Source organism: Nerophis ophidion, linkage group LG17 (genome assembly GCF_033978795.1).
Source record: "Nerophis ophidion isolate RoL-2023_Sa linkage group LG17, RoL_Noph_v1.0, whole genome shotgun sequence".
Taxonomy (NCBI): Eukaryota; Metazoa; Chordata; class Actinopteri; order Syngnathiformes; family Syngnathidae; genus Nerophis; species Nerophis ophidion.
Genome location: NC_084627.1, coordinates 7,444,991 through 7,471,579, shown reverse-complemented (window position 1 = coordinate 7,471,579; position 26,589 = coordinate 7,444,991). Strand labels below are relative to the sequence as shown.

Here is a 26,589-nt window from a genome sequence, read left to right as displayed (position 1 = left end):
TCATGTTTTTTTACCTTCATCATAGTGCACTCATGTTTGTCTTCACCTCATCAAAGTGCACTCATGTTTGTTTTCTTGTCATCAAAGTGCACTAATGTTTGTTTTCACTTCATCAAAGTGCACTCATGTTTGTTTTACTTTCATCAAAGTGCACTCATGTTTGTTTTCACTGCATCAAAGTGCACTCATGTTTGTCTTCACCTCATCAAAGTGCACTGATGTTTGTTTACATGTCATCAAAGTGCACACGTTTGTTTTCACTTGATCAAAGTGCACTAAATGAGCACACTGGCCAGTATGGAGACGTGTGATTGGCCCAGCCTCAGCATGATGATATTTGATTATTATGTGGCACTTCTTTCATGTCCTGAGGGCTGAGATGAAATAAAAGTAATAATTATATTGAGAAGAAAGTAGTAAAGATGGCTTTCATGCTCCAACTGTGGAAATTGTCCATTTGTAAGGAAGGCTTTTTATGTTGTGGGAGATCATTTACTGTCGCCAGGAAGCAAGCAACTCCCCGCAATAAAGGAGCGTTTATGCTGCTGCAAACTACATCAAGGCTGCATCTTAACCATAGGGCCGGGGCCCATTGTTGGGTCGCCAGCGCCCCCATGAGGGCCCTCAAAGAAAAACTGGTGTTTCCCAGCTGTGTGCGCTTCAGGTGTAATACACTTCCCCACCACCTGTGGCAGTAATGCAGGTGTAATACACTTCCCCACCACCTGTGGCAGTAATGCAGGTGTAATACACTTCCCCACCACCTGTGGCAGTAATGCAGGTGTAATACACTTCCCCGCCACCTGTGGCAGTAATGCAGGTGTAATACACTTCCCCACCACCTGTGGCAGTAATGCAGGTGTAATACACTTCCCCACCACCTGTGGCAGTAATGCAGGTGTAATACACTTCCCCACCACCTGTGGCAGTAATGCAGGTGTAATACACTTCCCCACCACCTGTGGCAGTAATGCAGGTGTAATACACTTCCCCACCACCTGTGGCAGTAATGCAGGTGTAACACACTTCCCCACCACCTGTGGCAGTAATGCAGGTGTAATACACTTCCCCACCACCTGTGGCAGTAATGCAGGTGTAATACACTTCCCCACCACCTGTGGCAGTAATGCAGGTGTAATACACTTCCCCACCACCTGTGGCAGTAATGCAGGTGTAATACACTTCCCCACCACCTGTGGCAGTAATGCAGGTGTAATACACATCCCCACCACCTGTGGCAGTAATGCAGGTGTAATACACTTCCCCACCACCTGTGGCAGTTTGTTTTTTTTCTTTGTCATGAAAAAGGGAGGTTTTTGCGGTTGGTGCACTAATTGTAAGTGTATATTGAGTTTTTATGTTGATTTAATAAAAATAAAAAATGTTTTATTTTATTTATTTATTTATTTTTTTAATAAAAATGAATAGAAAATGATTCTGCGGTCCGGTACCAATCGGTTGGGGTCCACTGCTCTATGTCATCCAGCAAGTTTTTGGATGGGAAAATTGTGATATTAAGTCAGCTCTTACCTGAGACTTCAGTGGATAATGCGACCTCCTCCTGTAGCTGTCAAAAAGGCAGCTGTGATCTTGGCTCCTACATTGGCTTCTCTCAGAGACACTGGCGTTCACCGCACCCCTCCGACTTTCAGGTATGACTTTATAATCTCACTAAAACACTATTAACACAATAAGCAGATAAGGGATTTTCCAGAATTATCCTAGTAAATGTGTCTAATTACATCTGAATCAGTACCACTGCCGCCGCCTGGAGCCCTCGCCTTTCTTTTTTTTCTTTCTTTTTTTTGGTGCTTCACTCTAACTTTCCTCATCCACAAATCTTTCATCTTCGCTTAAATTAATGGGGAACTCATTGCATATTTTTCATCAGCAAAATTATGGCAATATCGCGAAATGATGAAGTATAACACATAGAATGGACCTGCTATCCCCGTTTAAATAAGAACATCTAATTTCAGTAGGCCTTTAAGCGCAAAAATTATGACTTCAATTTTATTCTTAATGTGTTTTACTTGAACACATATAATTGTGTGTCATTGTGTTTTCATAAGTCCTCCGTATGCACTATAGTTCATGGACTACTTCAGTCTTAATAACACAGCGGGCCCCGGGGCCCTCTGTAGTGGAAAGGTTGGGCCCCCAGGTGAAACAATGTAGAGTAAGTAGGCAAGGTGCACGTACCTCGTTAACAAAGACCCAGTGACTGTCCTTGGATGCTAGGTTGGTCTCCACCGCCTGCGCACACACAAACACACAACTTTTCATTACACACAACTTGTATCTACACATTGTATCTACCCATATAAACAAATGGTATCTACACACAACTTGTATCTGCACGTATACACAAATTGCTTTGACACACAACCTGTATTTACACACAACTTCTATCTACACACAACTTGTATCTACATGTATGCACAAATTGTATCCACACACAACTTGTGCTAACTGTTAGCATTGTTATCATAGTTGTGGTTACAAGATGCTACCTGGCCAGCGTGCTCACTGTTAGCATTTCAGCACTGAAACATCTGCAAGAATGTAATTTTCTACCAACCCCGTTTCCATATGAGTTGGGAAATGGTGTTAGATGTAAATATAAACAGAATACAATGATTTGCAAATCCTTTTCAAGCCATATTCAGTTGAATATGCTACAAAGACAACATATTTGATGTTCAAACTCATAAACTTTATTTTTTTTTTGCAAATAATAATTAACTTTAGAATTTGATGCCAGCAACACGTGACAAAGAAGTTGGGAAAGGTGGCAATAAATACTGATAAAGTTCATGAATACTCATCAAACACTTATTTGGAACATCCCACAGGTGTGCAGGCTAATTGGGAACAGGTGGGTGCCATGATTGGCTATAAAAGCAGCTTCCATGAAATGCTAAGTCATTCACAAGAAAGGATGGGGTGAGGGTCACCACTTTGTAAGCAAATTGTAGAACAGTTTTAGAACAACATTTCTCAACGAGCTATTGCAAGGAATTCAGGGATTTTACCATCTACGGTCTGTAAAATCATCAAAAGGTTCAGAGAATCTGGAGAAATCACTGCACGTAAGCCATGATATTACAGACCTTTGATCCCTCAGGCGGCACTGCATCAAAAACCGACATCAGTGTGTAAAGGATATCACCACATGGGCTCAGGAACACTTCCTAAAACCACTGTCAGTAACTACAGTTGGTCGCTACATCTCTAAGTGCAAGTTAAAACTCTACTATGCAAAGCAAAAGCCATTTATCAACAACACCCAGGAACACCGCCGACTTCCATCTAAGATGGACTGATGCAAAGTGGAAAAGTGTTCAGTGGTCTGACGAGTCCACATTTCAAATTATATTTGGAAACTGTGGACGTGGTGTCCTTCGGAACAAAGAGGAAAATAACCATCTGGATTGTTATAGGCGCAAAGTGGAGACAGTGGAGACCCCGGACTGTTGAAGGACTGAAGCTCTACATAAAACAAGAGTGGGAAAGAATTCCACTTTCAAAGCTTCAACAATTAGTTTCCTCAGTTCCCAAACGTTTATTGAGTGTTGTTAAAAGAAAAGGTGATGTAACACAGTGGTGAACATGCCCTTTCCCAACTACTTTGGCACGTGTTGCAGCCATGAAATTCTAAGTTAATTATTATTTGCAAAAAAAAAATACATTTATGAGTTTGAACATCAAATATGTTGTCTTTGTAGCATATTCAACTGAATATGGCTTGAAAAGGATTTGCAAATCATTGTATTCTGTTTATATTTACATCTAACACCATTTCACAATTCATATGGAAAAAGGGTTTGTATTTGTTTTAAATAAAGTGTATAGATATTGTTGTGTTTTTTAATGGTGAAGACTAGCAAAACCCTGCTATTGTTTAGCATGGAAATAGAAATAATAATAATAATAATAATTTAATAATAATAATAAACATTTGAAATGTGGGCTGTGAAAGATAGAAATGTGACAAAGAAGCTTTTTTTATGTCAGATTTCAGAGGCAAGGTTGAAATGTGCTTCACTTCAGGGCTTTCATAAAATTATGCATTAGACACACACACACACACACACACACACACACACACACACACACACACACACACACACACACACACACACACACACCTGCATAACATGCTCTTTGACATCAATTCTCTCTGGTGGTTGTAACAGAACAGAAACATGGAAGCACCTTACATCAAACCCCCCCTCCCCCTCCCCCCCTCCCCCACGTGTGTGTGTGTGTGTGTGTGTGTGTGTGTGTGTGTGTGTGTGTGTGTGTGTGTATGTGTGTGTGTGTGTGTGTGTGTGTAAAATGCTGTAAGATGCATACAAGTGCAGATGTATACAGGTGTGTGTACAAGTGTAGATGAGTACAGGTGTGTAGAAGTATACATGTGGATGTATAAATAAATAAATGGGTTGTACTTGTATAGCACTTTTCTACCTTCAAGGTACTCAAAGCGCTTTGACACTACTTCCACATTCACACACACATTCACACACTGATGGAGGGAGCTGCCATGCAAGGAGCCAACCAACACCCATCAGGAGCAAGGGTGAAGTGTCTTGCTCAGGACACAACGGACGTGACGAGGTTGGTACTAGGTGGGGATTGTGGGATGTGGATGTATAAACGTGTGTAGATGTATACAGGTGTGTAGGTAACTCTTGTTTGAAGGCAGGTGTAGACGTATACAGGTGTAGATGTATACAAGTGTAGATGTGTGCAGGTGCAGATGTATACAGGTGTGTAGGTAACTCTTGTTTGAAGGCAGGTGTAGACGTATACAGGTGTAGATGTATACAAGTGTAGATGTGTGCAGGTGCAGATGTATACAGGTGTGTAGGTAACTCTTGTTTGAAGGCAGGTGTAGACGTATACAGGTGTAGATGTATACAAGTGTAGATGTGTGCAGGTGCAGATGTATACAGGTGTGTAGGTAACTCTTGTTTGAAGGCAGGTGTAGACGTATACAGGTGTAGATGTATACAAGTGTAGATGTGTGCAGGTGCAGATGTATACAGGTGTGTAGGTAACTTGTTTGAAGGCAGGTGTAGACGTATACAGGTGTAGATGTATACAAGTGTAGATGTGTGCAGGTGCAGATGTATACAGGTGTGTAGGTAACTCTTGTTTGAAGGCAGGTGTAGACGTATACAGGTGTAGATGTATACAAGTGTAGATGTGTGCAGGTGCAGATGTATACAGGTGTGTAGGTAACTCTTGTTTGAAGGCAGGTGTAGGTGTGTACAGGTGTAGATGTATACAGGTGTAGATGTGTACAGGTGTAGGTGTGTGCAGGTGTAGGTGTGTGCAGGTGTAGATGTGTGCAGGTGTAGATGTGTACAGGTGTAGATGTGTGCAGGTGTAGATGTGTACAGGTGTAGATGTGTACAGGTGTAGATGTATACAGGTGTAGATGTATACAGGTGTAGATGTATACAGGTGTAGATGTGTGCAGGTGTAGATGTGTGCAGGTGTAGATGTGTACAGGTGTAGATGTGTACAGGTGTAGATGTGTACAGGTGTAGATGTGTGCAGGTGTAGGTGTGTGCAGGTGTAGATGTATACAGGTGTAGATGTGTACAGGTGTAGATGTGTACAGGTGTAGATGTGTGCAAGTGTAGATGTGTGCAGGTGTAGATGTGTGCAAGTGTAGATGTGTGCAGGTGTAGATGTGTGCAAGTGTAGATGTGTCCAGGTGTAGATGTGTACAGGTGTAGATGTGTACAGGTGTGGATGTATACAGGTGTAGATATATACAGGTGTAGATGTGTGCAGGTGTAGATGTGTGCAGGTGTAGATGTGTGCAAGTGTAGATGTGTCCAGGTGTAGATGTGTACAGGTGTAGATGTGTACAGGTGTAGATGTGTACAGGTGTAGATATATACAGGTGTAGATGTGTGCAGGTGTAGATGTGTGCAGGTGTAGATGTGTACAGGTGTAGATGTGTACAGGTGTAGATGTGTATAGGTGTAGATGTGTGCAGGTGTAGATGTGTACAGGTGTAGATGTGTGCAGGTGTAGATGTATACAGGTGTAGATGTATACAGGTGTAGATGTGTGCAGGTGTAGATGTGTCCAGGTGTAGATGTGTACAGGTGTAGATGTGTACAGGTGTAGATGTGTACAGGTGTAGATGTGTGCAGGTGTAGATGTGTACAGGTGTAGATGTGTGTAAGTGTAGATGTGTCCAGGTGTAGATGTGTACAGGTGTAGATGTGTACAGGTGTAGATGTGTGTAGGTGTGTGCAGGTGTAGATGTGTCCAGGTGTAGATGTGTAAATGTGTAGATGTGTGTAGGTGTGTGCAGGTGTAGATGTGTCCAAGTGTAGATGTGTACAGGTGTAGATGTGTGTAGGTGTGTGCAGGTGTAGATGTGTCCAGGTGTAGATGTGTAAATGTGTAGATGTGTGTAGGTGTGTGCAGGTGTAGATGTGTCCAGGTGTAGATGTGTACAGGTGTAGATGTGTGTAGGTGTGTGCAGGTGTAGATGTGTCCAGGTGTAGATGTGTAAATGTGTGTAGGTGTGTGCAAGTGTAGGTGTGTGCAGGTACAGTACCTGCTGTATGAAGGCGTGTGCAGGTGTAGATGTGCAGGTACCTGCTGTATGAAGGCGTGTGCAGGTGTATATGTGCAGGTACAGTACCTGCTGTATGAAGGTGTGTGCAGGTGTATATGTGCAGGTACAGTTGCTGTATGAAGGTGTGTGCAGGTGTAGATGTGCAGGTACCTGCTGTATGAAGGTGTGTGCAGCGTGGGGACTGAGCAGCAGGATGGCTCTCCTCAGAGTGTCTCTGTAGCGGTTGAGTTGTTCCGTCCTCATGGAGGTGAAGAGCTGACTGAACACTCTGCTGATGTTCCTGTCCACTCTCTGCACTGACACCTCCACACCTGCACGGCACGTCTGGTCCAGGAAGGCCTGCAGACCACGCATGTCTGCAAGATCACAGCAAAGTACACACTGTCAACACTTCACTCATATACACATATATACACACACATATATACACACATATACACACATATATACACATATATACACACACATATATACACACATATATACACACACATATGTATATATAAGGGACGGCGTGGCGCAGTGGGAGAGTGGCCGTGCGCAACCCGAGCGTCCCTGGTTCAATTCCCACCTAGAACCAACCTCGTCACGTCCGTTGTGTCCTGAGCAAGACACTTCACCCTTGCTCCTGATGGGTGCTGGTTGGCGCCTTGCATGGCAGCTCCCTCCATCAGTGTGTGAATGTGGAAGTAGTGTCAAAGCGCTTTGAGTACCTTGAAGGTAGAAAAGCGCTATACAAGTACAACCCATTTATTTATTTATTTATTTATAAATAGAGAGAGACACACATTTCTTGCAGCGGCCGTGATAAAAGTTTGATGGTGTTGTGGCGTGTGGGTCTTCATGAGGGTTGCCTCCATTATTAAGCGGCTGCACGCGGGGACGCTAACCGCCTCCTTGTGGCGTCCGTCTGGTGTGAAGACGGGCCTTGATTGACTCCTGCCTTCTTTCCTGGGGGCGGGGCTGGCGAGGGGGACGCTAACGAGCAGACGCTCGCTCGCCGCCGCCCTCCAGAGACGCAGGCAAAGTGCGCTTTGCTATTTCCAGCGATGTCGGCCGCGCGGAACAATCGGCGGCCGCAGACACGAACACGAGCGACGTTGTGGAAGGAACACGTTGTGTCAACACCGCCTGCTTTATTCATGTCACCCTATGATGTCAGTCTATGTCATTCTGTTACCCTAGATTGTCACTCTCTTACCCTATGATGTCATACTATGATGTCACTCTGTTACCCTATGATGTCATACTATGATGTCACTATGATGTCACCCTCTTACCCTATGATGTCATACTATGATGTCACTCTGTTACCCTATGATGTGATACTATGATGTCACTATGATGTCACCCTCTTACCCTATGATGTCATACTATGATGTCACTCTGTTACCCTATGATGTGATACTATGTCACTCTCTTACCCTATGATGTGATACTATGATGTCACCCTATGATGTCACCCTGTTACCCTATGATGTGATACCATGATGTCACCCTATGATGTCAGTCTATGTCATTCTGTTACCCTATATTGTCACTCTTTTACCCTATGATGTGATACTTTGATGTCACTCTGTTACCCTATGATGTGATACTATGTTATCACTATGATATCACCCTGTCACCCTATGATGTGATACTTTGATGTCGCTATGTTACCCTATGATGTGATACTTTGATGTCACTATGTTACCCTATGATGTGATACTTTGATGTCACTATGTTACCCTATGATGTGATACTATGTTATCACTATGATATCACCCTGTCACCCTATGATGTGATACTTTGATGTCACTACGTTACCCTATGATGTGATACTTTGATGTCACTGTTACCCTATGATGTGATACTTTGATGTCACTATGTTACCCTATGATGTGATACTTTGATGTCACTATGTTACCCTATGATGTGATACTTTGATGTCACTATGTTACCCTATGATGTGATACTATGTTATCACTATGATATCACCCTGTCACCCTATGATGTGATACTTTGATGTCACTACGTTACCCTATGATGTGATACTTTGATGTCACTGTTACCCTATGATGTGATACTTTGATGTCACTATGTTACCCTATGATGTGATACTTTGATGTCACTATGTTACCCTATGATGTGATACTTTGATGTCACTATGTTACCCTATGATGTGATACTATGTTATCACTATGATATCACCCTGTCACCCTATGATGTGATACTTTGATGTCACTACGTTACCCTATGATGTGATACTTTGATGTCACTGTTACCCTATGATGTGATACTTTGATGTCACTATGTTACCCTATGATGTGATACTTTGATGTCACTATGTTACCCTATGATGTGATACTTTGATGTCACTATGTTACCCTATGATGTGATACTTTGATGTCACCCTGTTACCCTATGATGTGATACCATGATGCCACCCAATGATGTCAGTCTATGTCGTTCTGTTACCCTATATTGTCACTCTCTTACCCTATGATGTGATTCTATGATGTCACTATGATATCACCCTGTTACCCTATGATGTGATACTATGATGTCACTTTGATGTCCTTCTGTTACCCTATGATGTCACTCTCTTACCCTATGATGTGATACTATGCTGTCACTATGATGTCACTATGTTACCCTATGATGTGATACCATGATGTCACCCTATGATGTCAGTCTATGTCATTCTGTTACCCTATGATTTCACTCTGTTACCCTATGATGTGATACTATGATGTCACTATGATGTCACTCTGTTACCCTATGATGTGATACTATGATGTCACCCTATGATGTCACTCTTTTGCCCTGTAATGTGATACTATGATGTCACCCTATGATCTCCCCTACGATGTCATTCTGTCTCCCTATGATAGCGGTCTATGATGTGATTCTGTTACCATATGATGTCACTCTGTTACCCTATGATGTGATACTATCATGTAACCCTATGATGTCCCTCTACCCTGTGATGTGATACTATGATCTCCCCTACGATGTAATTCGGTCTCCCTATGATAGCGGTCTATGATGTGATTCTGTTACCCTATGATGTGATTATGTTACCCTATGATGTGATCCTATGATGTCATTCTGTCTTCTTATGATATTGGTCTATGATGTGATTATGTTACCCTATGATGTTGTACCGTCACCTTATGATGTCAGTCTATGTCACTCTGCTACCCTATGATGTGATACTATGATGTCCCCCTATGATGTCACTGTCACCCAATGATGTCACCCTATGCTATGAAAGAGTAATGTTAAAGTATCAGCAGAGTGTAAAAACAATTGACTTGATGAAAGTATTCATGTTTCATACTGTCATCACACACACACACACACACACACACACACACACAGACACACACACACACACACACACACACACACTTACAATTGTATTCCCAATACACAAAGTATGTGAGAATACGTCAATTCCGTCGGCCATTTTGAATATTCCACTCCAAACACCTCCGGTAATTTCCCTAGATTTTAGGTCACTGTAGTCACACTTCTGACCAGATTATCAGGTCAGTCATACTGGAAAAGTGTACACATTACACTGTAAAAAAAAAAAAAAAAAATCCGATTTAATGATTAGTTTATTCTAAATTTCTAATGTAATTTTTCATTCTTCTATTTTTTTTTAAATAGGTTATAAAACTGTAGAATTGAAGACATTATCTGTAAGTAAATAAACAAACAAACCGCCTGTTATTTTAAGTAATATGCCAGTAATGACAAACTATGTATATTTTATTTTTATTTTTTTACAGAAAAATACCAAATTATTAATACATATCATTTTCTGTTTCATCAAATTACTTTCAAGTTCATGTAAAATTACGGTAATTAACTTTCATTTAATATGTAGCTTGTTATCTAAAAGTCTATGTCCATACTAACAATCTAACAATTTTATATGTAATTTTAAGGAAAATCTTATTTTTTTAATATTTATGTGTATTTTCATATTCAAGTTGAAACATATTTGTAGCCTGTTATATAAAGTTTTATGCTAATACTAACAATTAAAAATGTTTCTCTGTATTATGACACACGTTGGTGACTGCAAGACAAACTTGATTGGGACGGCGTGGCGCAGTGGGAGAGTGGCCGTGCGCAACCCGAGGGTCCCTGGTTCAATCCCACCTAGTACCAACCTCGTCACGTCCATTGTGTCCTGAGCAAGACACTTCACCCTTGCTCCTGATGGGTGCTGGTTGGCGCCTTGCATGGCAGCTCCCTCTATCAGTGTGTGAATGGGTAAATGTGGAAGTAGTGTCAAAGCGCTTTGAGTACCTTGAAGGTAGAAAAGTGCTATACAAGTATAACCCATTTATTTATTTATTTGATTAACAGCCAACAGCCATACAGGTCACACTGACGGTGGCCGTACAAACAAATTTAACACTGTTACAAATATGCGCCACATTGTGAACCCACATCAAACAAGAATGACAAACACATTTCGGGAGAACAGCCTTACGGTAACACAAAATAAACACAAAAGAACAAATACACAGAATGCCATGCAGCGCTACTCTTCCAGGCTACACCCCCGCAACCACCAAACCCCGCCCACCTCAACCGACGCACGGAGGGCGGCGGTGATGTGGGGTGGTGGCGGGGGTGTGGCACTACACGGCATTCTGGGTATCTGTTCTTTTGTGTTTATTTTGTGTTACTGTGAAGCTGTTCTCCCGAAATGTGTTTGTCATTCTTGTTTGATGTGGGTTCACAGTGTGGCGCCTAGTTGTAACAGTGTTAAATTTGTTTGTACAGCCACCCTCAGTGTGACCTGTATGGCTGTTGATCAAGTAAGTCTTGCAGTTAATATTGTATGACCAACGAAGCCTTGTTCAACCTGCCTTGCAGTCGGCACGCTGCTTTTATGGTGAAAGAGTGAACGCGATGAAAGGTTGCTGAGGACGATGAAGGCGGTGCTGTCACGGCACTCCCTAAAGATAATTGTCCGGTGGATATCGGGTCAATCCTTCGCGAGGGTCACAGGAAGTCTCTCGTGAAAATCGGGAGAATTGGCAAGTATTTTTCTAGGTCGGGATAGCCATTTTAAGAAAGTGAATCCACTTTTCACGTAGTTTCGGCATCCAGTGGTCGCCAGGTAAATTATAAATAAATAAATAAATAATAAATGATAAATGGGTTGTACTTGTATAGCGCTTTTCTACCTTCAAGGTACTCAAAGCGCTTTGACACTACTTCCACATTCACCCATTCACACACACATTCACACACTGATGGAGGGAGCTGCCATGCAAGGCACCAACCAGAACCCATCAGGAGCAAGGGTGAAGTGTCTTGCTCAGGACACAACGGACGTGACGAGGTTGGTACTAGGTGGGATTTGAACCAGGGACCCTTGGGTTGCGCACGGCCACTCTCCCACTGCGCCACGCCGTCCCTAAATTGAGTTTGAAACCCCTGATCTTAACAATTCAGAAAAATTCTGTAAAATAATGGTATTTATCTGTGGAACTTCCAGCATTGTCTTTGCATTAAAGTTGTTTGATCGTAATAATTTGGAAAAACTCTGTAAAATAAAAGTATTTTTCTGCAGAACTGTTTGCATCGTCACTTTATTAAAAGGTGGTTGATCTTAATCATTTTGTGAAAATCTGTAAAATTACGATATTTTTCCTGGAAACGTTTCATGAAAATTTCTGTAAATCTAATGTTTTTGATCATTATTTGGTTTACAGTGTTTTACTTTAATTTTCTGGTTTTCGTCTGGCAGCCGTAGCTACCAGTAGATGACCGTTCTTTCACAGCGTACATCCTCCACAATCCTATGTGAGACTGATGTTGTTATTTGTTTCTGCATTGTAAAGTGTACATAAATATGCAACAGATGGAGGGTCCTCTCACTATAGAACATCCACACTAAAAACATCCAGAAAGTAGCAACAATAGATGTGGCGACAGAGCAAACAGGAGTGATGTTGTTATTATAAGTGCTAACGCAGACGCACTATTTTAGCGTTGCATTGATAGCAGCGAGCTAATGCTGTTGTTGACACAGTGAGCTGCTTCTGCTTGCTAAAAGTCAATATTGTAGACTATAATTCCTGTTAGTGGACAAAGGTGGCCAAGGACCCACAGGCTGCTCCCTCTTCACCTCAAAGACTGACAAGAATGAATAAAAGCACAAGTTGATGTGAAGTTAAGGCAGGATTTAGGCCAACAGTCCCAAGAAGTCCTTCTGGGACTGATGTGGACCGGCCAGGCCGCAGTGGCTAATTGACTTCCTGTCCTCTCTGCAGTCTTCACCTTGAGCCGGCACAGACCTGAAAGGCGAGTGTGGCTCGTCCAGGCGTGCTGGCCAACAGGACATTGATCCAAAGTCATCTTGATCAATGTGCGCCACAGCGCTCTCAGCAGGTTAGCGTGAGAGCGTGTCACTGGCATGCAGACATGTCTTCTTCTTCTACTGCTGAGGCTCCATGGTGGACCTTCTCATGCATTCTGTCACGCAGATCAACATTTGTACCAGCACATCCACACACTGATCACACACTTTGGGACTTCTGCTTCCGGCTCAAACACTTCATGGACGCCTTTTTTTTATAGCCGGCAGACACTGTGGGGACAATAAAGGCCATTTGTGTGTGTGTGTGTGTGTGTGTGTGTGTGTGTGTGTGTGTGTGTGTGTGTGTGTGTGTGTGTGTGTGTGTGTGTGTGGTCGGGGGTGCCCACACTTTTCAATATATATATATATATATATATACAGATCCATCCATCCATCTTCTACCGCTTGTCCCATTTGGGGTCGCAGGCGCCTATCTCAGCTACAATTGGGCGGAAGGCGGGCTACACCCTGGACAAGTCGCCACCTCATCACAGGGCCAACACAGATAGACAGACAACATTCACACACTAGGGACCATTTAGTGTTGCCAATCAACCTATCCCCAGGTGCATGTCTTTGGAGGTGGGAGGGGCCTATCCCCAGGTGCATGTCTTTGGAGGTGGGAGGGGCCTATCCCCAGGTGCATGTCTTTGGAGGTGGGAGGGGCCTATCCCCAGGTGCATGTCTTTGGAAGTGGGAGGAAGCCGGAGTACCAGGAGAGAACCCACGCAGTCACGGGGAGAACATGCAAACTCCACACAGAAAGATCCCGAGCCCGGGATTGAACTCAGGACCTTCGTATTGTGAGGCAGATGCACTAACCCTCTATAGCACCATGCTGCCATAAACATATATATATATATATATATATATGCATAGGAGGAGAAGAAGAAGAAGGCCTCCACACCTCCCACACCACAGGACGTCCCAACACTTCACCTCACCATCAACGCCACCGAGGCGGACATTTTGATCAGCACGCCACAAACGTCAGGCGGCACATTGAGGACACGCAGGAAGAGGAGGAGGAGGAGGATGATGATGAAGGAACCAAAAGAGTGCCAGGCAGAGATGAGATGAAGATGAAGATGTCACCTTGTTCTCTTCTGATTCTTAGAGGAGACGCCACTGAGAAGATGCTGCTGTTGCCATGGTTACGCCAACTACACTCACTGAGTCATCCAGTCATGAAAGTGATTCTGATTTCTCTTCCTTTAACCCTAACCCTTCTTCTACTTCTACTCCTCCTTCACTTTCTCCTTTTTCTTCTACTTCTCCTTCTCCTCATCTTCCTTCGTCTTCTTCTTCTTCACCTTCTCCTCCTCCTCCTTCTTCTTCTTCTTCTTCACTTTCTCCTTCTTCTTCTTCTGCTTCACCTCCATCTCCTCCTCCTCGCGGTATAGCTCGGTTGGTAGAGCAGCCGTGTCAGCAACTTGAGGGTTCCAGGTTCGATCCCCGCTTCCGCCATCCTAGTCACTGCCGTTGTGTCCTTGGGCAAGACACTTTACCCACCTGCTCCCAGTGCCACCCACACTGCTTTAAATGTAACTTAGATATTGGCTTTCACTATGTAAAGCACTTTGAGTCACTAGAGAAAAGTGCTATATAAATATAATTCACTTCACTTCACTCCTTTTTCTTCTTCACCTTCTCTTTCTTCTTCTCCATTTTCACCTTCTTCTTCTCCATTTTCACCTTCTTCTTCTTCTCCATCTTCTTCTTCTTCTCCATCTTCACTTTCTTCTTCTTCACCTTCTTCTTCTTCTTTTTCTTCTCCATCTTCTTTTTCCTATTCATCTTCATCTTCTTCTCCTTCTTCACCTTTATCTTCCTCTTCTTCCTCACCTTTTTCTTCTTCATCTTTATCTTCCTCTTCTTCTTCTTGACCTTCTACTTCTTCTTTTCCATCGTCTTCTTCTTCACCTTTTCCATTTTCTTCACCTTTTTCTTCATCTTTTTCTTCTTCTTCTTCACCTTTTCCATCTTCTTCACCTTTTTCTTCATCTTTTTCTTCTTCTTCACCTTCTCCATCTTCTTCTTCTCCATCTTCTCCTTTTCCATATTCATCTCAAATTCTTCTTCTTCACCTTCTTTATCTTCCTCTTCTTTTTCACCTTCTTCTTCTGTTCGTTGGTGTGTGTGTACGCCGGCGAGGAGGTCATGTGACAGCATCAAGGTAGCGGCTGACTGACTCAGGTCTTGGCACCAAAGAGCAGACGATCACAGGAGAAGGAGATCGATGATTCTTGTTCACCTCATTTCCATTCATCCTTCGCCAAAATATTGACTTTTCATCATTTTTAACTGTTGAAAAAATACTTTTTTAGGCCAATTTCTATAAAACCAGAAGGAGTTTTATTAGAATTGTTCCGCCAAACATGGACTTGAGTCCAGAACGGATTCTGAAGGGAACTGTCATGGTTAGGGACCCAAAGAGTCAGACCCCTACTTACAGGTCCAGACCAAGCTGGACACACACAGACTGCAAGGGACTACCAGGACTGCATCAACTTTGGCCCCATCCAGGACCTGTACCGGTCCAGGGTTTAGGCCTCCCACCCAGGTCAGAAACTACTCAGGTACAAATCACAGAACACCAAAACCAAAGAAACTGTTTCTTTCTCCAGGTGATCCTTCTTGCGACTACTCGGCTGCAGAAGAAGTGACAACAAGCAGCAAGAGTGAGCAGCGATCCTTTAGTTTTTCCTCTCGCTTGCACTTTTAACATGGAGGATTACATATCTAAAATAAAACAGTTTTCTAAACTGGACTTTTAATCGAAGCAGGAAGTAATAAAGGAAGATCTCCATCAAGACAGAGAGACTTTTAAAACTGAAGAAAGATAAGGAAGACTTCTATAAACAAGTTATCGATGCTTTTGATCAGAAGGAGCTGCGCATGGACTTCATTTATAAGTAAAGGTAAGACCATAATAACGTTTTGTTTATTAAATGTGCTTTTCATGATGGTATCCTTACATCACACTCAAATTTATAAGCGCAGGCCTAAATTTACCGCATGCCTTTGGTAAGTGCCGGAGTGAGAAGAGGTTTTAAATATTAGCGCCCCGGCGGCAATTCAAGGAAATACGGTAGTTTTGTCTGAGAAAGAATAAGGGAGACTACCCGGATGAAAGGACAGTGAAGGATCAACATTGCTCCAGCTTTCACTCGCTGACATGAGCTCAAAGACGAGGGATTTCAGGTCGATGCTGCCTCGGTTCTGGTTCTGCTAAACTAGGAAGTGACTTTCCATGCTTAAATCAAAATGCTAATGCTAATATTAGCTATAAGAGATTATCGTGTTGGCAATAAATAGCCACCAGCGTGATAGTTTCACACTACTTCCTTCAAATAAACTATCTAAACTATCTTCTGTCTTTCTTTGCTTGGGAGCTGCATCCGACCCGGTACATTCTTTGTAGTAGCGTCGTGTTTGTAGAGCGATCCAAGATCATTTATTGATACGGTTTGCTTATTTGTGACGATATTACAGCGGACATCATGTCAGTGTGACGCTGTATGTGCTCGGCATCATGGGAAATGTGGTCTTCTTCAGTGTGACGTATGTGCTCAGCATCATGGGAAATGTGGTCTTCTTCAGTGTGACGCTGTATGTGCTCGGCATCATGGGAAATGTGGTCTTCTTCCGGCAATGGCGACACTAAAATCAAGCAAAACTGAAAGTTCTTAAGTGGGGCTTAAGTACTTGTTTATGTTCTCTTCCACTTGTCCGAGGTGGGGCAGCAGCCTTCCCAGAGAAGACCAGACTTCCCTCTCCCCAGCCATCTGGTCCCGGGGCCTTCTGACCAGAACCACCTCATCTGGCTCCTCTCCATGTGGACAAGAAGCAGCTTGACTCTGAGCTCCTCCTGAATGGCAGAACTTCTCACCCTATCTCTAAGGGAGAGTCCTGCCAGCCGGTGGAGGAAACTCACCCGGTGTCTTGTCCTCTGGTCATAACCCAAAGATCATGACCATAGTTAAGGACGGGGATGTAGATCGACCAGTAAATTGAGAACTTTGCCTTCCGGCTGAGCTCCTTCTTCACCACGACAAAGCGATACAGGGTCCGCAACACTGCAGGCGCCGCACCGAGTCACTCTTCCCTCACTCTTCGCTCGCCTTTACAATTTCAGAACTCCCCCCCAAGGACTAGCAAAGTATTTCAGATTCTGCTAACATAGAAGAAGAGAACAATTGTGGTTCCGATGACGTACCGTACTCGATGTCGTAGAACACGATGAACTTCTGCCAGCGCAGCTCCTCCACCAGCGTCAGCATGACGTCGTTGAGGCGGACGGGCGGCCGGGCGTTCAGCGTGTAGCTGCGGCCCCCGGCGGGAGGGTTGAGCTGGCAGGCGGTCCGTGGCGAGCCCCCGCCGTTCCTCTGGATGTACAAGTGCGGGATGTGCATGGCGTCCGTCAGCGACTGCAGCGCGCTGGCCGAGGCGCAGCCCGTAGATGTCACCAGCGCCAAGATGCCCTGGTTCATCAGCTCGCAGGCTGGGGGGACACAAAGACAGACCAGTCGGGAAAAAGTCTGGAACAACGACAACATGGACGTTTTTGTCATTGCGCTTAAAAAGTACAAGGAAACTTGTCCAAGTACACACACAGACATGGTAGAGCACACAGGAAGACTGATGGGTGCCACGCCCCCGCAGAAAGATCAGAAAGGCAAACCCCAAACCGAGATCTTACTGGGGGTCACAGTTTGAGACCTGGAAAACCGCCTCCAGCGAAGCATTTCTAAATATTTTACGACAAACCAAACTTGAGACTTTTCAGGGTTTTTTGCGGATCAAGTCAGCTAAAACCTGCTTGTGTTGGACAGGAAGTCACGCGCAAACACAAAATAAATGGTCAGGGTTACTTTCAAAATAAAATATTCCGTCTTAATGGGCGGGGACAAATGTTTGTGGGCCTAATTTCACCCTGTTGACCCAAATGTCTTATCTGTGTTGGCCCTGTGATGAGGTAGCGACTTGTCCAGGGTGTATGTGTCTCCCGCCCGATTTTAGCTGAGATAGGCTCCAGCGCCCCCCGCAGCTCTGAAGGGAATAAGCGGTAGAAAATGGATGGCTGGATAAACCCAAATGCTTGATTCTGGAGGTCCAGGATGAAAGAACCCTATCCAGGGGGTCATGTGCACCTACGGGGTCCAGAGTCACATGACTGCTGATACGGGGGCCGGGGGCGTGGTTGATGGATGATGCTACTGTTGTGTTGTCGCTGGCTACAAAAACAATGAAGTTGTCGTTCCGCAAGGCAAGTGTCGACTTTTTCTGCGGTGGAGTCAAGTCAGTGCGGTTGCAGATGGACAGCAAAGCTCAGGACCCTCCACCCCCCCACCCCCCCACCTCTCCCTCAGGACAGTCGATCAGTCCCATTGTGTAGACGTTAGAGAGGAGTGCGAGAGTAGTCTTCCAGGAGGTGAAGACACAACAGAAGAACAAAGCAGGAGGGATGAGGGAGGAGGAGGGGAAGTGTCCGCCTTCCCTGGGAGCCAGACTGAAGGATTCAAGAAGACGACTTGAAGAATATTTTTAAACCTTTCAGCAGAATCATATTTCATCATGTGCGCACACACACACACACACACACACACACACACACATTGAAAAGAAGCTGGCATTCATTCACACACACACACACACACACACACACACACATTGAAAAGAAGCTGGCATTCACACACACACTTTGTGCTGAAATCTCTTCATCCTCAATACCGCCCCCCCACTCAAACCCCCCAGGTCCCGGCCGCCCACCACCTCTCGTCCCGCCTCCGCCATCCTGGTGGATTTAAGACGGGTGACGCTGAGTGGGTGGGGCTGTTGGGGGGGGGGCCTGTTGTGGGGCTAAAACAGGAAGTGGACTCTTGAAATAATCAATAAGCAGGAAGTGGACTCTTAAAGCAGGAAGTGGACATTTGAAATAATCAATAAGCAGGAAGTGGATTCTTAAAATAATCAATAAGCAGGAAGTGGACTCTTAAAGCAGGAAGTGGATTCTTGAAATAATAAGCAGGAAGTGGACTCTTAAAGCAGGTAGCTGACTTTTGAAATAATCAATAAGCAGGAAGTGGACTCTTGAAGCAGGAAGTGGACTCTTAAAGCAGGAAGTGGACTCTTGAAATAATCAATATGCAGGAAGTAGATTCTTGAAATAATCAATAAGCGGGAAGTGGACTCTTAAAGCAGTAAGTGGACATTTGAAATGATCAATAAGCAGGAAGTGGACTCTTAAAGCAGGAAGTGGACTTTTGAAATAATCAGTAAGCAGGAAGTGGACTCTTAAAGCAGGAAGTGGACTTTTGAAATAATCAATAAGCAGGAAATGGACTCTTACAGAAGGAAGTGGACGTTTGAAATAATCAATCAGCAGGAAGTGGATTCTTAAAATAATCAATAAGCAGGAAGTGGACTCTTAAAGCAGGAAGAGGACTTTTGAAATAATCAATAAGCAGGAAGTGGACTCTTAAAGCAGGAAGTGGATTCTTGAAATAATAAGCAGGAAGTGGACTCTTAAAGCAGGTAGCTGACTTTTGAAATAATCAATAAGCAGGAAGTGGACTCTTGAAGCAGGAAGTGGACTCTTAAAGCAGGAAGTGGACTCTTGAAATAATCAATATGCAGGAAGTAGATTCTTGAAATAATCAATAAGCGGGAAGTGGACTCTTAAAGCAGTAAGTGGACATTTGAAATGATCAATAAGCAGGAAGTAGATTCTTGAAATAATCAATAAGCAGGAAGTGGACTCTTAAAGCAGTAAGTGGACGCTTGAAATAATCAAAAAGCAGGAAGTGGACTCTTAAAGCAGGAAGTGGACATTTGAAATGATCAATAAGCAGGAAGTAGATTCTTGAAATAATCAATAAGCAGGAAGTGGACTATTAAAGCAGTAAGTGGACGCTTGAAATAATCAAAAAGCAGGAAGTGGACTCTTAAAGCAGGAAGTGGACATTTGAAATGATCAATAAGCAGGAAGTAGATTCTTGAAATAATCAATAAGCAGGAAGTGGACTCTTAAAGCAGGAAGTGGACTTTTGAAATAATCAGTAAGCAGGAAGTGGACTCTTAAAGCAGTAAGTGGACGCTTGAAATAATCAAAAAGCAGGAAGTGGACTCATAAAGCAGGAAGTGGACATTTGAAATGATCAATAAGCAGGAAGTAGATTCTTGAAATAATCAATAAGCAGGAAGTGGACTCTTAAAGCAGTAAGTGGACGCTTGAAATAATCAAAAAGCAGGAAGTGGACTCTTAAAGCAGGAAGTGGACATTTGAAATAGTCAATAAGCAGGAAGTGGATTCTTAAAATAATCAATAGGCAGGAAGTGGACTCTTAAAGCAGGAAGTGGACTTTTGAAATAATCAATAAGCAGGAAGTAGACTCTTAAAGCAGGAAGTGGATTCTTGAAATAATCAATAAGCAGGAAGTGGACTCTTAAAGCAGGAAGTGGACTTTTGAAATAATCAATAAGCAGGAAGTGGACTCTTAAAGCAGGAAGTGGACTTTTGAAATAATCAATAAGCAGGAAGTGGGCTCTTAAAGCAGGAAGTGGAATCTTAAAGCAGGAAGTGGACTTTTGAAATAATCAATAAGCAGGAAGTGGATTCTTGAAATAATCAATAAGCAGGAAGTGGACTCTTAAAGCAGGAAGTGGACTCTTGAAATAATCAAAAAGCAGGAAGTGGACTCTTAAAGCAGGAAGTGGACATTTGAAATAATCAATAAGCAGGAAGTGGATTCTTAAAATAATCAATAAGCAGGAAGTGGACTCTTAAAGCAGGAAGTGGACTCTCAAAGCAGGAAGTGGACTTTTGAAATAATCAATAAGCAGGAAGTAGACTCTTAAAGCAGGAAGTGGATTCTTGAAATAATCAATAAGCAGGAAGTGGACTCTTAAAGCAGGAAGCTGACTTTTGAAATAATCAATAAGCAGGAAGTGTACTCTTAAAGCAGGAAGTGGACTTTTGAAATAATCAATAAGCAGGAAGTGGACTTTTGAAATAATCAATAAGCAGGAAGTGGATTCTTGAAATAATCAATAAGCAGGAAGTGGACTCTTAAAGCAGGAAGTGGACTCTTGAAATAATCAAAAAGCAGGAAGTGGACTATTAAAGCAGGAAGTGGACTCTTGAAATAATCAAAAAGCATGAAGTGGACTCTTAAAGCAGGAAGCTGACTTTTGAAATAATCAATAACAAGGAAGTGTACTCTTAAAGCAGGAAGTGGACTTTTGAAATAATCAATAAGCAGGAAGTGGACTCTTAAAGCAGGAAGTGGACTTTTGAAATAATCAATAAGCAGGAAGTGGATTCTTGAGATAATCAATAAGCAGGAAGTGGACTCTTAAAGCAGGAAGTGGACTCTTGAAATAATCAAAAAGCAGGAAGTGGACTCTTAGAGCAGGAAGTGGGCATTTGAAATAATCAATAAGCAGGAAGTGGACTCTTGAAATAATCAATAAGCAGGAAGTGGACTCTTAAAGCAGGAAGTGGACTCTTGAAATAATCAATAAGCAGGAAGTGGATTCTTTGAATAATCAATAAGCAGGAAGTGGACTCCTGACATAATCACAAAGCAGGAAGTGGACTCTTCATCCTACTATCACTTGTTAGCACAGCCGCTTTTTCGCCCGCGCACACACACTCACGCACGCACGCACACACACGCACACACACACACACAGTCACACACACACACACACACACACACTTGCACAGTTTCCCCCCTCAGCACTCATATTTCACCTGCAGCCAGCAGGGTGTAATCTCCCTCCTGCTTAATTATAGGATCCATCTCACGGCGGCGTGGCGCCATTAGCCTTAACTCGCCTGGGCCCCCGCACGCCTGGCCGCACACGGCTGAGTGTTTTTGTGATCTCCTGGCTTTGGGAAGCAGAAGAAGCGTCGGTGCTGAAGTGAGAGCACCTCCTGAGTAGCAAAGTGAGCCACGCAGTCATCAAAGAATGGAGGAGGCATCACGCTGCTGATCACATGTATTGATCCCACGCAGCCACAACTTTAATGGCTTTTCAACACCTGTCTGCTCGCCTCACCTCCGTTTCTATGGCAACAGTACAATACACTACACATAAATAGCAATACTCAGTCCTGGCAAGATTCGGCTCAATAACATGAATCAACTTGTGATTTTAGGAATTGAGTAACAATGTTTGAAGTGTCATCAAAAGCACAACAGAACTGGAACAAAATACTATTGATGTTTTATTCCTTTTATAGCGCACAGACTTAAAAGTAACCTCTATTCTTATTATTTAAGAAGTATTCAAAAATGATTTTAAAATGATTTGAATATTATTTTAAAATGTTTCAAGAATTATTCAAACATTATTCAGAGATCATTAAAGAATCATTTATGAATTACTCAAACATGATTTAAAAATGATGTAAGAGGTTTTCAAGAAGTACTCAGAGAATTAAAAATTATTTATAAATTATTCAAAAATTTCAAGAATCATTCAAAGATGATTCAAGAATTATGTATGAATTTTTCAATAATTTTTCAATAATTATTCAAGGTAAATTTAAAGATGATTTAAGAAATATGTATGAGTTATTCAAAAAATATTCAAACATGAATAAAGAATTAAGAACTTTTAGAAAAAATATTCAAGAATTATTCAAAGAGGATTTAAGAATTATATATGAATTATTGAAGAATTATTCAAACACGATGAAATAATTAGTTAAGAATTGTTCAACAGTTATTGAAGAATTATTCAAAGGTGATTTAAAAAATATTTATGAATTATTCAAACATTATTAAAGATTTGTTCAAGAATTATTCAAATATAATTTACGAATTATTCATAAATGATTTAAGAATTGTTGAAAGATAAATAAATAATTAATTCGAATGATGTTAAAATGTTCTAAGATTGATTTAAGAATTATTCAAGTTTAATAAAACATTATTGAATAAATATTTAAAAATCATTAGAGAATTACTAAAAAAATTATTGAAGAAATATTGAAGAATTATTCAAGAATTTTCTCAGAATATTTTAAGAATTATACAAGAATTATGTTGATTTGAGAATTAATCAAGAATTATTTATTTATTCATTTTATAGCAGACAAAAAATCCTTTATTTTTATTCATTTGATCCCAACAGCCTAAATTAATAAATAAATAATAAAAACATTTAGAAAATAAAAGGCCTACTGAAATGAGATGTTCTTATTTAAACGGGGATAGCAGCTCCATTCTATGTGTCATACTTCATCATTTCATCATATTGCCATATTTTTGCTGAAAGGATTTAGTAGAGAACATCCACGATAAAGTTCACAATTTTTGGTGCTAAAAGAAAAGCCCTGCCTCTACCGGAAGTAGCAGACGATGACATCACAAGTGTGGGGGCTCCTCACATATTCACATTGTTTATAATGGGAGCCTCCAACAAAAAGTGCTATTCGGACCGAGATCACGACAATTTCCCCATTAATTTGAGCGAGGATGAAAAATTTGTGTTTGAGGATGTTGAAAAAAACTTAAAAAAAATTAAAAACGAGTTAAAAAAAATGCGATTGCATTGGGACCGATTCCGATGTTTTTAGACACATTTACTAGGATAATTGTGGGAAATCCCTTATCTTTGTATTGTGTTGCTAGTGTTTTAGTGAGTTAAATAGTACCTGATAGTCGGAGGGGTGTGTCCACGGGTATGTTGACACCAATGTCTCAGGGGAGTCGACGGCAGCTTCATGGACGACACAAGCTCAGCTTTTCTCCAGTAAGAAGCGACTTTTTAACCACAATTTTCTCACCGAAACCTGCTGGTTGACATTCCGTCGTGATTCATGTCTGCTTGACCGCGCTCTGATCCATAGTAAAGTTTCACCTCCGGGAATTTTAAACAAGGAATCACCGTGTGTTTGTGTGGCTAAAGGCTAAAGCTTCCCAACTCCATCTTTCTACTGTGACTTCTCCAATATTAATTGAACAAATTGCAAAAGATTCAGCAACACAGATGTCCAAAATACTGTGTAATTATGCCGTTAAAGCAGACCACTTTTAGCTGTGTGTGTGTGCGTAGTGCTCATACTTCCTAAAAACGCATGACGTCTTGCGTACACGTCATCATTACACGACGTTTTCAAGACGAAACTCCCGGGAAATTCAAAATTGTAATTTAGCAAACTAAAAAGGCCGTATTGGCATGTGTTGCAATGTTAATATTTCCATCCATCCATCCATCCATTTCCTACCGCTTATTCCCTGGCGCCTATCTCAGCTACAATCGGGCGGAAGGCGGGGTACACCCTGGACAAGTCGCCACCTCAACACAGATAGACAGACAACATTCACACACTAGGGACCATTTAGTGTTGCCAATCAACCTATCCCCAGGTGCATGTCTTTGGAGGTGGGAGGGGCCTATCCCCAGGTGCATGTCTTTGGAGGTGGGAGGGGCCTATCCCAGGTGCATGTCTTTGGAGGTGGGAGGGAGTCCAACCCCGGGTGCATGTCTTTGGAGGTGGGAGGGGCCTATCCCCAGGTGCATGTCTTTGGAGGTGGGAGGGGCCTATCCCCAGTTGCATGTCCTTGGAGGTGGGAGGGGCCTATCCCCAGGTGCATGTCTTTGGAGGTGGGAGGGGCCTATCCCCAGGTGCATGTCTTTGGAGGTGGGAGGGGCCTAACCCCAGGTGCATGTCTTTGGAGGTGGGAGGGGCCTATCCCCAGTTGCATGTCCTTGGAGGTGGGAGGGGCCTATCCCCAGGTGCATGTCTTTGGAGGTGGGAGGGGCCTATCCCCAGGTGCATGTCTTTGGAGGTGGGAGGGGCCTATCCCCAGGTGCATGTCTTTGGAGGTGGGAGGGGCCTATCCCCAGTTGCATGTCCTTGGAGGTGGGAGGGGCCTATCCCCAGGTGCATGTCTTTGGAGGTGGGAGGGGCATATCCCCAGGTGTATATCTTTGGAGGTGGGAGGGGCATATCCCCAGGTGCATGTCTTTGGAGGTGGGAGGGGCCTATCCCCAGGTGCTTGTCTTTGGAGGTGGGAGGGGCCTATCCCCAAGTGCATGTCTTTGGAGGTGGGAGGGGCCTATCCCCAGGTGCATGGGAGGAAGCCAAAGTACCCGGAGGGAACCCACGCATTCACGGGGAGAACATGCAAACTCCACACAGAAAGATCCCGAGCCTGGGATTGAACCCAGGACTGCTTAGGACGTTTGTATTGTGAGGCAGACGCACTAACCCCTCTGCCACCGTGAAGCCCTGGTGTTATTTCATCATTGATATACAAACTATCAGACTGCTTGGTGACTAGTAGTGGCTTTCAGTAGGCCTTCAAGGCTACTTTTAAGTTGGTATGCTGAATGAAGACACTAGGTGGCAGTAAAAGCCATTGCTTACGACTAATAATAAAAATAATAATAATAAAAGATAGTCTGCTTTGTGCTCCACCAGTGGCAGACATTCTCTGTGTATGTTTTACAGGCTTCAGCATTCATTTATGTTCCAACACCTAAGAACATGTGTCCACTTTACAGAGCCACCTGTAGCGCCCACCTTTGTTGATGAATGAGAGACTGTGAGAGATGGTCATCACACTTCAACATCTCTAACATGTCTCTTTGCTCGGTCAGTGTTGCAAATGTAAACGTGTTCTTCATTCCATGAAATAAAAATATAAATACATGTCAACTAGGAAGTACATCTTTGTGTACTACATTACCCAGAAGGCTTAGCACGGTGCAATACATCAATTTAATTGTTTTTTTGTTCGTTTTTTTTGCAGAAGTTAATGTTTTTTTTGCCCTGAGGACCTTCTGCAGCGTCCGCCCTCTTATTTCCTTAGCGGAGATTGACACGCCTGGGAAAACATGGCCGAGGCTAACGCTAACGAGACGTTTGTTCCAAAGAAAAGAAAAGTGTTGTCGTGGTTCGGTTTTGCGGCAAGAGGTGTGGCACAAAGGAGCGCACGCTGCAAAGTTGGTTTAAAAAATGCTAACTTGTTGCAGAATGTGAAACCTGAAGGCTAACTAACACCTTTTTATTTGCTGGTGAGACTTGAGCAGGTGTGGTCACATGACCGGGACCTTCAAGGTGTTCTACTTTGCTTTGTAGCAGGCGGCATCCTCTTCAGCGGGATGAATGAGCGTTGCCGTGACAACAGCCGCAGCATCTTCAAAGCAAGGACACCCCTCCCCTCGGCTTGTGAGGGGTCAAAGGTCAGCCCCTCTTCCCAGAAAGACAATGAAGAGCATGGACGACGACGATGATGACGATGATGGAGCGAGGAGACGAAGACGAGGAGTTGAGGTGAGGCGGCTGAGGAAGAGGAGGCAGGTGGAGAAGCAGAGTCGTCATGGAGACGAGCCGGCGAGTAAAAAGGTAAGAGGAGGAGGAGGAGTAGACTGAAAGTTCTGGAAGTGTCTCGGAGGATTACCTTCTTGCAAAGGGGGAGTCATCTTTTATTAATGGGCGGAGCCTGAGAGAGGCGCATCAAAGCCTTTGATTCCCCCGAGAGCTGCGAGGCCCCGCCCACTTTGACAACACAAAAGGTGCATTGAGAGCGTGCAGGTGAAGCAATGACATCATCTTCTCTTTCATCTTCTCATCCAG

General features: G+C 43.0%; 1 protein-coding gene across 5 annotated transcripts in view; it reads right to left on the bottom strand.

Annotated features, from left to right (window-relative positions):
* LOC133535933 (glutamate receptor ionotropic, delta-1-like) overlaps positions 1-26,589 on the bottom strand; it is a 198,467-nt gene that overhangs the window by 50,474 nt on the left and 121,404 nt on the right. For all 5 annotated transcript variants that reach the window (XM_061875999.1, XM_061876002.1, XM_061876001.1 and 2 more), the window contains exons 3-5: positions 17,209-17,493; positions 6,764-6,969; positions 2,203-2,256 (exon numbers count right to left, since the gene is read on the bottom strand). In XM_061875999.1, the coding sequence (XP_061731983.1) occupies positions 2,203-2,256; positions 6,764-6,969; positions 17,209-17,493 (545 nt within the window). The remainder of the gene's footprint in view (positions 1-2,202; positions 2,257-6,763; positions 6,970-17,208; positions 17,494-26,589) is intronic.